The sequence below is a fragment of the Eleutherodactylus coqui genome, chromosome 4, assembly GCF_035609145.1.
Source record: "Eleutherodactylus coqui strain aEleCoq1 chromosome 4, aEleCoq1.hap1, whole genome shotgun sequence".
In the NCBI taxonomy this organism is placed as follows: Eukaryota; Metazoa; Chordata; class Amphibia; order Anura; family Eleutherodactylidae; genus Eleutherodactylus; species Eleutherodactylus coqui.
This window is the reverse complement of record NC_089840.1, coordinates 235,570,821-235,584,427: the sequence shown is the minus strand read 5'-3', so window position 1 is coordinate 235,584,427 and position 13,607 is coordinate 235,570,821. Positions and strand designations below refer to the sequence as shown.

The 13,607-nt window shown below is 43.7% G+C and overlaps 1 protein-coding gene across 1 annotated transcript in view; it reads right to left on the bottom strand.

Moving 5' to 3' along the window:
- Window positions 1-310: 310 nt before the first annotated feature.
- Window positions 311-13,607, bottom strand: part of PCGF6 (polycomb group ring finger 6) — a 39,110-nt gene continuing 25,813 nt past the window's right edge. The window contains exons 8-10 of the mRNA XM_066600900.1: window positions 11,784-11,882; window positions 8,208-8,294; window positions 311-1,124 (exon numbers count right to left, since the gene is read on the bottom strand). Coding sequence (XP_066456997.1) covers window positions 1,017-1,124; window positions 8,208-8,294; window positions 11,784-11,882 — 294 coding nt within the window. The 3' untranslated portion in view covers window positions 311-1,016. The remainder of the gene's footprint in view (window positions 1,125-8,207; window positions 8,295-11,783; window positions 11,883-13,607) is intronic.

Sequence of the window (13,607 nt, the reverse complement as noted above, 5' to 3'; positions counted from 1 at the left end):
AACTTAGCCCCGCCCCACCCCACCCCACCTCCTTTCATTGCAAATACTGCAGAGGGGCGGAGAGGAGGCAGAGAGGGGGCGGGAGCTCAGTTCCTGCTCCTGGCTCCCCCCCCCCCTCCTCCTGCAGATGAGGACGACGTATATCGGCTCGGCGTGAAAACCGAGCCGATATACGTTCGTGTGAATCCAGCCTAAAGGCCAGCAATTATGTGTTGGAATGCCAATATCAAGTTGGGAAAAACATATTGCAATCTGCAATTTTGTAACAATGAGACAAACTATGATAATACAATATGAAGAAAACGGCACATTATGTCTAAACTGGATTTATTTTAAGTATATACAATAAAACAGAAACTATGTTCTCCTTCCAATGCCACAAAGATGGTACAAATCCGTTCACAGAAATCCAGGTATTTCAGTAGTTTTAAGTGAAAGAAAATCCGCATAGAAAATCCGCAGCAAATCCATCCCATGTGCATTTACTCTAGAAGTGAGCGAAAGCTCTCCGTACTATTCGTGTAATATAGCTGTGATGTCACCAACGCATCAGATATGGAGTACTCCAATGGTGCTACCTGATCCAAATCTGCCCATAGTTTTGCATTAATTAGTTTCTGCTATATTCGTCCATGAACAACTGTAAGGCAAATATACAAAATATACATTATGCAATAAGTCATTTGGTGTACTCAATTTTACAAAGACTTCGTAATTCAAATTGACATCAGTGGTTCGCAAGCAGCAGCCCTCTGTCCGTGGTGCAAGCGATGGCAGAGGTTGACGTTTCACGACAGCCACATGTTGCAGATAACCGATTTACATTGAGGCAAATATCAAGTTGACTGATGGAATATTGACTTCTGTGTCCGGCAAGCATCAACCGAGCGCCGATTAGTTGTTAGGAAACGTCACATGAGCGATGGAGTTTATGACACGGATGCCAATTCCGTAATACCACTGCCATATTGGTCAATCTATGTGTTCACAACGCAGAAAAGGAGCGACGTCTTTCTTCATAGTGCGGCCTTCATACTGTGAACTCCATGGTGAATACTTCCTTCCATTGAAGTCAATGATAACGGCGACAGGACCAAGCCAAAGTGCAGGACGAGTAAACCATCCTGGGAACAGACAATGCAAAATATGGATGAACACAATCATAGGATATATGTGCCCTTATATAAACACATCGGATAACTGATTATGCAGCACACATCAGTACTGAAGCAAGGTTACCATACAAGTAAAAGAACAGTACGTAGTCATTTGCTGCCGTTCCATTTGGATTCAAGATGTTAAATGTATATGATGTATGTGGCTAAAGTCACAAAACATTCTCATTATCACATATATCAAGTTTACCGACGAAGGAAAATAATAATGACTTTAGAAAATAAATGCACCCCTTTCAGAATCCCAAAAATCGATGAACTTATTAGCAAGTGCCAAACAAAGCTAGTTTTTCCCCATCGTGTCCCTGGGTACAGGTGTTTACCACTCGCTAGCCGCCAGGCTGTCTGCCAGCTGGTATCCTGCCTCCCCAGGCAGTCTTCTCGGATTTAAAGCATCAGTGCACAGGACGCTATGATGTGCTGAAAATTTCCAAAAATCGCTTTCCTCTATATATTCTGGCTGCAGCCATGTGTTACTGCCTTCCTTTATCTGCCCCCTCTTCTACGGACTGGATGTTAATAAGAGGGGGGCAGAGGCAGTAGAGTAATATTGCAGGAACACTCTATACACAAGCTTGTTTGTAGTCTGGTCTCAGTAAGGGAAACCAACTAATCTTGTAGATATGATACCTTTTAATGGCTAACAAAAATACACGATGTTATAGCGAGCTTTTGGATTGTCTCCTGAGAGGTTCGAAAGCTCGCTACAACATGATTAATTTTTGTTAGCCATTAAAAGGTATCATATCTACAAGATTACTTTGTTTCTCTTGCTGAGAACAATCACACTTTGCTCTACTGGCTAACACCGTACTAAACTTTTTTTTTGTTTGTAGTCTGCACAGGAGCCATAATGGTAAATGTACCGGTTATACTTATTTAGATACCCTTTGAAGGGTTTCCTAGGGCTTTAACAATCATGACCATCAATATCAGGTCAGTGAGGGTCCATCTCCCAACTCTCCACCAATCAGCTGATTAAAGGGGCTGTAATACTACAGTGCTACAAGGGGCAGAACTTTACTTACCTTATATATTGATAGCTTAAACTAAGGATATCTATCAGTATTAAAACCCCCTTTAACTATTCATTCCATTTAATGTTATTAAGTGTTTAATTCCCCTCACATACCCCACTCGACAGTCGCTTTGAAGGGAATATGGCATCAGAAAATGACCTTTTATACAAGTCACATTTGTGTTAAATATATTTAAACATTTTTGGTGATTTTTACTTTTTCGGTCACAATCTGTATTTAAAAAAAAAAAAAAAAAATCCAGCATTTTTCACACTGACCATAGAGCCTGATAATAGTCCATCACTGATCTGTAGAGAAACGTTAAAGTAGTTATTAGAGATGAGCGAACCTACTCGTTTCAAGTAATTACTCGATTGAGCACCGCGATTTACTCGGGTGAAAAGATTCGGGGGGGCGCCGGGGGAGGCGTGGCGGCGCGGGGGGTAGCAGCGGGGAACAGGGGGGAGCCCTCTCTCTCTCCCCCCAACTCCCCATTGCAACCCCCCACTCACCCACGGTGCCCCCCGAATCTTTTCGCCCGAGTACGGAAGTACTCAAAAATTGTGGCGCTCGGGCGAAAAAGGGGCGTGGCCGAGTAGGTTCACTCATCTCTAGTAGTTATCGCTAAAATTACAAGCAGGATTACACTGAGAGGTAACCCCTATAGATGTAGATAACGTAGGGTTCACCATTCACAATAGGTATAAGCTGTGACTATCTACTCCCCTCCCTGCACAACAACCTCTGCATCGATCACAGAGCATTTCTAGAACAGTCTCCAATACAAGGCAATGGGTCCCTTGCTGTCCATTGCGTGAATGGCCCATGAAGCTGCTCTTGCTGTGATGTCATTATGGCGAGGGGATGGCATGTGTCGGTTTGCCATTCTTATTCACATGCAACTTATACCAGTGGTTTTCTAAAAAAAAAAAAAAAAAAAAAATCCACCCTCAGGTTTTGGGACACAGTTTTATTCCAGAACTGGAGGAGTCAATTATACTACTTGCTGTTGGCTGTCTTTGCTGATGCCCCACTTACCTGCTGGTTCTGGGTCCCATTTTCAGCCATCCAAGATGGCTGACGCAGTCTTCAGACTACCTCATCACCACAGTGCATTGGTAGTGTTAGACTACCAATACACTATATCTGCTTCTCATTGGACAGCACTGTGTGCATGACCAGTGCTGACCAATCTAAAGGCAGTCCAGAATATGCATTACGTAGCTAGTAAATTGAAGCAGCCACCTTGAATGGCTGAAAACAGGATCCCAACCTGATGGATCAGAAGGACATCAGCAGAGAAGGACTGCAGGCAATATATCCCCAACCTTTCAGGCTCGGAACAGAGTTTTGTCCCAAAATAGAAGGGTCACTTTAACTATAGTGTTCATACTCTGCTAGCTTTGCAATATGAATAGACAGAAAACAAGATATAGCTCAAGTTGTCTGCCATGCCCCCAACAAGATTCCCATTGAAATGGCCATGCATGCATATTATAAAAATGCTTCTCCTGCTAATACGCTGTCTTCTTATAGAGTGTGAAGTGGGAATGTGCAGCGCAGTCTCCCCGGTAAGGACACACACTGCCTCGAATGTGAATGCTTTCTGTAACAAAAAGGTCACCTTCCAGCCCCGCTGCCAGATGGTTATTTTAGCAAGTTCTCATATACTTCTCCAACTGTTCTACAGAAACAATATAAATGCAGCAACATCTAATACCGTAATTCATCTTTATTCTGCTTCTTATAATAACTGTGGATAGGAAAAATATATAAAAAAAAAGAAGAATCATTCATGCCGATCTTGGAGCTGTATTGCTTGGCAGCATTTACATATCTACACTTGCTAATTAGAGACCTTCAAGGCAGAAGGAATCTCCTACAGTTCTCTCTCTAAACAATAATAAGGTAAAGTATTAAACATTCATGTTATGTACTAAAGAAAGTTGGAATCTGCACCATCACATTCTTGCATATTCTGGTATAAGAAGAATCATCCAGAACACTCTTTTGGAAACTAAGCAACATCTACTAACCTAACACTTGCAAGTGTGTTATCAGAGTAGAACAGTGATGCCCGATAGGTAATCCTATCAAAGTCTAGACTCTTGGGTCAAAGACAATCATCAACCATAATCTTAAAGCGCCACCTACCTATCGTGTTTCCCCAAAAGAAAGGCCTACCCCTAAAATAAGCCCTACTCTGATTTTCAGGGGAGCAGGGGTGGGAGACTTGAAATATAAACCCTACCCACGTGACATGGAGAAAAAATTAAATACTTACCTAGCAGGCGCTGTCCGGGTCCCTCCCGCTGCTCTCTGGCAGGCTTGCTTGCTCAGCCAATCACTGCAGCACTCGATGAACCAATCACAGCCATTCATTGAATGGCTGTGATTGGTTCTCAAGCACCGCTGCTCAGCCAATCAGAGCAATCGCTTGCTGGAGGCAGGGTTTACAAACCCTGTTGGCGCTGAAAACAGCAAGTAAGCCTGACGGAATGCCGGAGAGCAACGTGAGGGACCCGGACGGCAACTGCTAGGTAAGTATAAGACATCCCTTGAAAATAAGACCCTGTGCCTCTTTTGGGAAAAAATGAATATTAGACAAGGTCTTATTTTTGGGAAAGCATGGTAATATTATGGAGTTTTTCCCTTGTGCTGCCAAAACAACAAGGCTTGGACTGAAGAAGACCTCTGAAGGTGTCCTGTGGTATCTGACACCAAGATGTTAGCAGCAAATTCTTTAGGTTTTGTAAGTTAGGAGTTGGAGCCTCCAAGGATCAGACATCTTTTTCTAGCACATTCCACAGATGCTCGATCAGACTTATATCTGGGGAATCTAGAGGACAAGTCATCACCTTGGACTCAGGTTCCTCAAACTATTCCTGAACTATTTTTGCGGTATTGCAGAATGCATTATCCTGCTGAAAGAGGACTCTGCCATTGGAGAATATTGTTGCTATGAAGGGGTGCCCTTGGTCTGTGCAATAGTTAGGTAGGTTGTGTATGTCAAAGTAACTTCCATATGAATGCCAGGACCCAAGCTTTCCCAGAACATCGCACTGCCACCACAGTCTTGCTTTCTTCCCATAATGCATCCTGGCAAGTAATGCACATGCATCTGGCCATCCATACGTTTTGAAAGAAAAACGGATTCAGACTAGTCCACTTTCTTCCACTGCTTCATGGTCCAGTTCTAATGCCCACGTGCCTATTGTAGACGCTATTCACGAGTTACGACAGCTATAGCCGCTATTGGCAAGTTACGATGGGCAGTGTATTCTCTCTTTTTGGTACAGTACCTCTTCTGTGGTTTTGTAGGACTAGCCTTCATTTCAAATCTTGGGCCCATGACCCCGTTGCGGCTTCCTCCATTATCCTTCCTTGGACTACTTTTTTGTAGGTGCTAATCACTACATACCAAGAACACCCAACAAAAACTGCCATTTTGGAGCTGTCCTGACCCAGATGTCTGAATTTGGCTTTCATCAAAGTCTCTCAGGGCCTTACAGTTGTCCATTTTTGTGCTTCCAAGGCATCAACTTCCTGATCTGACTGTTCCATCTGCTCACCAATATACCACACCCCTTGCTAGGTGCTTGACATAATCTAAGTTAAGGCCCATTTACACGCAATGGTTATCAAACGACCGCAAATGAGCAATAATGGTTGCGTGTAAATGCAGCCATTGTGCACTTTTCGTTTGAAGGATGATTTAAGGTGAGCTTAAAATCTACTGTACAGCTGCAAAGAGACAACACAGACCACATGCTGTGATCTCAGCGGGTACCGGGAAATTACATTGCATTCTGCCAACAGTTAGTGCGAGAACAATGCAGCTGTGTGCAGAGCCCAGCTCACATGCTGGGCTCTGCAAACAGTTCATGTAGACCCTTTTACACACAAATTAAGCTGATTAATTGTTAATGAACATTAGTGCCCACTTCCACTTTATGCAAAATGATCGCTAAAACTTTCAATCGTTTGAAAGATTGTCTTTGCGTGTAAATGAGCCTTCATTCTCCCTTTTCTAATGTTATGGCTGATCATTGCATCTGCTAGTTCTGAGTGCAATAGGACAAGATAAGATGAACGGAGAGGTGGAGATTAATAGAGGAATTGCTGCGATTGTGTTTTTTATATATTTTATGCATTTTCCACAATTGGTGTTCCTCCACACAGCTTCCATGCAGGTTATCTTTGTAGTGATAAAGCATGTGTATTCTGGACATGAATATTCCTCTTATATCAATTCTCAAAGTAAAGCCAGCTGAGCTTATAACTGCTACAATCAGCACCATTAACATATCTTATAATTAACAGACAAAACCCATCCAGTAAAACAACAATTAGCCGCATAATGCAATTATATGGAATCTCTGAGCCAGCAAAGACCATGTCTGTACTAAAGCTGTCAGCCATAATTGACTGCTTGCTCCGCAGCTCCCTGCAGCAACATGATTTGTAGACAGTAAGGAAATGTGTCCTGCATTTGTATGCATTTTGCAGCGGACATTATTCTCGAGGCCATCAATGGAACAAAAGCAGAGTTTATATTTCCCATGATGCCGCTTTCAATTCCTTATTTGGTCGCAAAATTTGCAGGAAAAAAAACACAAATTCAACTTAAGTAATTTTTTTCTCAGGAAACTCAAACATTTCCAAATTTCCCCATCTAAACTGTGAGCATTTAAAGGGTTGGTCCTTGTTATGTAAAGGGAATCTTAATGGAGTCCCCTATGGCGCAAAATAACAAAACAGCTGATACTCACCGCCCGCCCCTCACCGGGGCTCCGGGTCTACCTGCTGACCTCATCTTTACAGGCTGCAGTCAGCCTGAGCCGTCTACATACAAGCTGCTGGATAGGTGATAAATTATTTTTGGTGGGTGCAGATAGAAAACCACCGGCATTCAGGCGTGAGGATCCTGCCAAACTACCACTACGATCTTACTTTCTTAGATACCTAGGAGTGTAGCATAAGTGGGGCAATAAACATTAGACTGGTTTAAGCACTATCCATAATCTAGGAGAAACGGGTCTCTGATGCAATAAGCCCAAACTCTGAGCAATTATTGGTAATGGATTATGTTTTGAATGTACCCGATAACACAAGGACTGTCACTGGAAAATGCCAATCACCAATTTAAAATGATAGGTTAAATAGGATTTACTGATAAATCTCTCTAGCAAAGTAGTATATGATCTGCAGTATAAGGGCTATTTCAGACGACCGTATATCGGCTCGGTTTTCACACCCAGCCGATAGAAGTCTTCCTCATCTGCAGGGGAAGGGGGGGGGGGGGGGGGGGGGAGGATGGAAGAGCCAGGAGCAGGAACTGAGCTCCCGTCCCCTCTCTGCCTCCTCTCCGCCCCTCTGCACTATTTGCAATGGAGAGGCAGGACGGGGCGGGGCTAATTCGCGGAACTTAGCCCCGCCCTGCCTACTTTCATTGCAAATAGTGCAGAGGGGCGGAGAGGAGGCAGAGAGGGGACGGGAGCTCAGTTCCTGCTCCTGGCTCTTCCATCCTCCCCCCCCCCCTGCAGATGAGGACACCGTATATCGGCTCGGCGTGAAAACTGAGCCGATATACGTTCGTCTGAATCCAGCCTAAGGGCTATTTCAGACGACTGTATATCGGCTCTGTTTTCACTCCGAGCCTATATACGGTGTCCTTGTCTGCAGGGGAGGGGGATGGAAGAGCCAGGAGCAGGAACTGAGCTCCCGCCCCTTCTCCACTCCTCTCCACTATTTGCAATAGGAGGGGGCTAAATGGGGGCGGAGCTAAGTAGTGGCGCTTAGCTCCGCCCCTTCTCCGGCCCTCACATTGCAAATAGTGGCGAAGGGCGGGAGCTCCGTTCCTGCTCCTGGCTCTTCCATCCTCCCCCCCCCCCCCCCCCCCCGCAGACAAGGACACCGGATATCGGCTCAGCGTGAAAACGGTCGTCTAAATAAGCCCTAATACCAGAACCCTGGTAACCGGATACAAGTAGTTGCTGCAGTTATACTGTACCTGAACAGCACTTTCCCCAATTTCAGCAAGAATTTCCCTTAACGTCTGGTAACGCTCCAGGAGATGATCTCCACATATGATGTCCACCTGCCAAAAATCCATAACCAAAAAGTAAAATAGCGTTGACACAAATACTGGCAAACCAATACAATTTGAATTGGAATCCATTAACACCAGTGTTTGGCCTTCCCATATCTCTGTTCCAATTTTAGAGTAGAGAAGCTAAATTAAAATGGAACTAAACGTATGTGCCCCCCCCTCCCAACCCATTGATTTTAAATGGATATTTTTTTTAAAGAAAGGAAAGTGTGAGACAGTGACCGGCAAAGTGCTGGAGGGCCGATACATTTTGCCTAGGATGCTCTCCTATGCGGCTTTAGGGAGCACTTGGGCAGATACGTGCCACTGAGCAGCCTGGGCTCGGTGGAGGAAGCCGGCAGTCAGGTGTCAGTAACATTAGGTTACTCACACGTTGTAGTATGTAAGTGACTCCAAGCCGCATAATCCGGGCCGGCTTTTCCTGGAGTGGTCAAAGCGAAGGGTGGGATGGCCACTCCCACATACCAGGTGAGGCTGGTACCAGGCCTTATAAAGCCTGGGCCTACAGGTCCTAGGGTGGAGAGCTGAGACCTCTACAGGTCTGAGAGCCTGGCTGGTGTACGCAATGAGCATTTGTTTTACAAGTGTGTAGACAGGGATGATCCATGTCTAGTAAGTGCTCAGACGAGCAGGACTTACTTTATGTTGGCCTTATGTTAAGGCCTGTGTTTTTGCTTTGCTTGTCCTGAAATGAAGCCTGGACTACAGACTGTATCCCGTGTGTCACTGTCTGACTGCTTATGCCCAGGTTGCTACCGATCCTAACGCTAATCCCTCACAAAAGGAATTGGAAAACTTTCAGTTTGCTTCCATTCAGTTTGTTTTTTTTTTGTTTTTTTTTAACTGAACAAATATTTAGTTAAGGAAGCAGAATGGAAGAAAACTGAAAACTTTTGGTTTGCTTTCCATTTTTTGAAAGCCTATTGAAATCAATGGGGTAATAAAACCAGATCCATTTATTTCCGTTTCTCTGCTTTCCTCTTGAAAAGCCCTAACATAGCTGTGAATGGGCCCTGTATGTTCTATTATCTAAATAAATAGGCCACCCCTCACCATGTCCACCTCTAGCCGTGGGCTCTGTGGAAGAGTCAGACTGAATCTTATGGTCTGTTTACACCAAGTGATACATCAAACGAAGTCAAGAGTTCGCTTGTGCACATTTATACAAGCAGCTACATCGTTGGCCGAGCGACTAAATGATCGACTGAGTGACTAAATAATTGGTATTTAAACCGATTAGTGAAAGAACCAATAATAATTGTTCTGCCTGCATAAAAGTAACAAAAAGTGAATGATTTATCGTTAGTCGTTCAATCATTGGCTGCGCTTATACTGAGCGGTTATCGTTCTTTTTGCTTGTTCAAGCGATTTTTTGAATGATAATCATCGCGTGTAAAAGGGCCTTAATATACATGACTTGCTGACTGTGAAAGTCGTACCCTGCACAAGATTCTCTAGAACTCATGTTTAAAACATTTCATAACGGCAAGCAGTCATTGTGTACGGCAATTTTAATTATTCATGCAGAGAGAAGTGAGGGGGGGGGGGATCTGCAAACGCCTTCAAGACAAAGAATTATTGCAAATGTAAAATGTGATATCAGTAGAGAAAGCAGAACTGACTGCAAGCAATCTGCACAAACAAAACAAAAGCACCACACCAAAAACTACAACCCCCCCCCCCCCCCCCCCAAAAAAAAAACAAAAAAAAACAAAGCCTTTTTCAAGCTATACTTGCACCTGTGCAGATTGTATAGCTGCAGTCTGAAGCACTGTGGGGGAAGCAGTCTTGAGCAACCCCACTGAAATTAATGGGGTAGTGATGCACATACATGACCCTCTCTATTCCTTTAGCACCACCATTCCCCTGATTAGTGGGGTTCCCAGCGGTCAGATATCACCAATCAGATAGTTATCACCTACCCAGTAGAGAGGGGACAACTTTGCTTCATGGGACAACCCCGTTAAGCGGTTTGACTACCCTTGACAATCCCTTTCCATAAGCAATGTTGGAGCATATGTATGGGGAAGGGGCGTAACCTCAACAAACCAAAGTGCGGACTCACTAATAAGCAATGGTTGTGACTCTTCTGGACTTCTGGTCAAAGGGGTTTTCCATGGAGAATACTACTACTCATCAATAGTTGATCGTCTGGGGTCAGTTGCTTGAACCCTGAACGATCAGCTGATTGTTATCTGACCTCAAATACTCTACTGAGCTACAGGTAAATGGTCAATAGCTTTGCTGAAGCTCCAGTCTTTAGACTTCTTTAGAGACACACACACCCTTCAGACTCCTATGTTCCCAAAAAACAGCAAATAAGAGGTGCCACATACATCATAATTCTAGGAAAATATAAAATATTGGTGACAAAGGAAAGAAAATGCACTCAAGAAGGTCCAAACCCGACAGAGAAGAAGACCTGTGTGTTTTTGAACCTGGACAAGTTGACCGAGATGTATTTCTACATAAACAATGCTGAAAACATTCTAAGAAACATCCAGTAATTTTCCAGAGCCTAGCGATCAGAGAAGTAGTAAAATGATTAGATGTCATTGTCACAGTCATAAATTATGGGAGCGGACACACAGGAAACAAGGTAAGAGGATGTCTCACTCACATTCATTACTGCAAGACAAATTGGCTGATCCATCCAGCTGCCCCAAAGCTCAAGTGACACAATTACAAGAAAATCTGTCCCTAGACAGGCCCTATATACTACAGGACATCTATAAAAGCTCGTGCCATGCCCTTCAGCCCGATTCGGCAAGAAAAAACACGCTACTGGCACTTGTGAAGCAACTGAGTCCCAACTGCCATGATGTGGTGCCTCTCAACCCGAATGACGTTCAAGAGCAGAGAGCCGTATGGTTCTTACAGCACTTTGTACGCACACTGTGGCAAAAAGGATATGCTTAAGTTTATTCTCTGGGTTAGTATGATTTTGACAATGCCAAATTTATTGAGTTTTTGTACTGTACTACACTACTTGGAAAAAAATAAAACCTTTAAAAAAAAAAAACAAAAAAAAACTTCCATCCGTTAATTTTTTTTTAGTCTATGGGGTTGTGTAAGGGCTGTTTTGTTTAAGCAGGGCCTGTGGCTTCAGCATTGTGGAGTACAAAGGACTTTATCGCTTTTTATTAATTTTTTTTAGGAGACAGCGTAACCAAAAAAGTGCAAATTTTTTTTTTTTTTTACTGTATTTTTTTTTCTGAATAAAGCATTATTTTGACAGACGCCGCTGGAGCGCAAACATGTACGCTCTTTAGCGCCAAGAGCTGAAATGTCACTGACACATGAGTGACAAGCACTATGGATAAAATTATAGCTTCCACAAGAGTTGTCAGCTGCCAGACTCTTGAAAGCCGAGTCTCCCTAGCAACAGATTCCCACTTCTGCATCAGCAGTTTCATTATATATGAACTATACACATGGGCGGTCTTGTCTCAGACGCCCCAGCTTTGGTTCGCTCACCTGACAGGTTGCGTTCAATTCCATCTTTCTTCTTAAGAATTTCTCAACATGTCCGATAGTAGCTTCTCCCGAGACACGGACAAACTTCTTTTCCAAAGGCTGATACGGAAATAAATGACAAGCACCGTTATGTGAATATGCCGCCGCATAAAGGAAAAAGTTAGTATTTCTATAGCTCCAAAACACGCAAAAAGTACATAGGATGGCGATGACAATCTTATTATGTGGCTGCAGTTGGGGGTTGATCTGAAGGTGGCCATACACTTTAGACGGAAGGAGGTTGATGGTTGAACAAGCAATTGTCTGTTAAATGGTCATTCAGCCAAAGCAACCATACATATTTTAGTTAGGCCGGTTTCACATCTTCGTCAGGACCTCCGGTCGGAGGTTCCATCACAGGTCCGGCTGAAAATACCTTAAGAAAATCGCTGCAAGCAATGCTTTTTCTCTCGTTAAACTCCTTAGCTGGGAGGAAAGCGAATGGACCCCATTATAGTCAATGGGGCCCGCCAGATGCAGTTTGGTTCCGTCCAGAAATGGAACTATTTGGCCTCAGAGAGAGGAAAGTGGGATCTTCAGCGCAATATCACAATATTACCAGGTGAAGGAAAAACGATCTTTCACATATCTTCTGATATAAATAAAGCTTACAGGCTTCTTCTTGCACCACATTGGTGTCATTAGATTTGTGACATCCTCACTACCGCCGTAAAATCATTACATTTGAGTTTGATACATTACGTGACTGTCAGGCAAGGTCAAAGTACCTATGTTAAGTCAAGCGGCGTGGTTGTGCTTCAGCCGCTAGGGAGAGTCGGGGCTCCTTTGCACTGGCAAGGGTGAAACACGGCCTGATATCACCCTCGCAATCCATGTGGAAACCCCTGGATGCAAGGCGTTTTAACATGGAAACAGCCTTGCATCCCTATAGGGCTGAAGGAATCCCCCGATGCAGCTGTCACAGCCGCGCCAGGGAATCGGGATGTTCTCCCATTGTTTTCAATGGTGTCGGAGCTGCTGCTGCCGGCCCCATTGAGAACAATAGGCAATATAGCAAAAAGAAAGGACATGCTGTGATTTTTGCTCCCTGCATAGCATCGCAAAGTGGGGTCATGCCCGGAAAAGTCGCAAATGTGAATGAGCCCATTTTATGTTCTCGTAGCAAACAACCTGTCACTTTGGTTAGATAAAATTTTCGAACACAGCCGACTACGATGATGGAGTTTCATAGCTGTTAATTCCATCATTCTAGTTGAAATCATTTATTTTTATTAACCCAAGTCTAATGTACATGGGCACCTTCATTACTGGATCAGGGAGGAGCAGCTTCTATGGGAATTGAGAAAACAGTTGAGTAACTCCTCCTTATTGCAGAAATTGGGGTACCCCATTATTGTGATAACTGGGATTCCACCATTCTAAAATTGATCATAATTGCAATAGGATCTCCTCCTGGTTCTGTGCAAAATTACAATATAATCTGATCTCCTACTGATTCCTCAAGAGTAAAGAATAAAGCAGGGGTCATGATCAGTCGTTTAGCCAGAGGACAATAAAGGATTCCAAGGCGCAGCTTGGCTTGTCACACGAACGCCGCGTCTTTACTAACTATGAGTATATGACAGCTATGTTCCTCCAGCAAGGTTTCGGGAGACTTCAGAGCTTCACAGCGCGAATAATAAAATGCATATTAATCATTTATGAGCGCAGTCCAGTCACCGCAGTGGTTAGTTAGTGCCAGGACTCCAGCAGAGAGTGAGACAGCAGAATTCAGCGAGCGCTCGCTTTAACTCTAAAGTTACTTCATTATATGCTGCAAAAGAG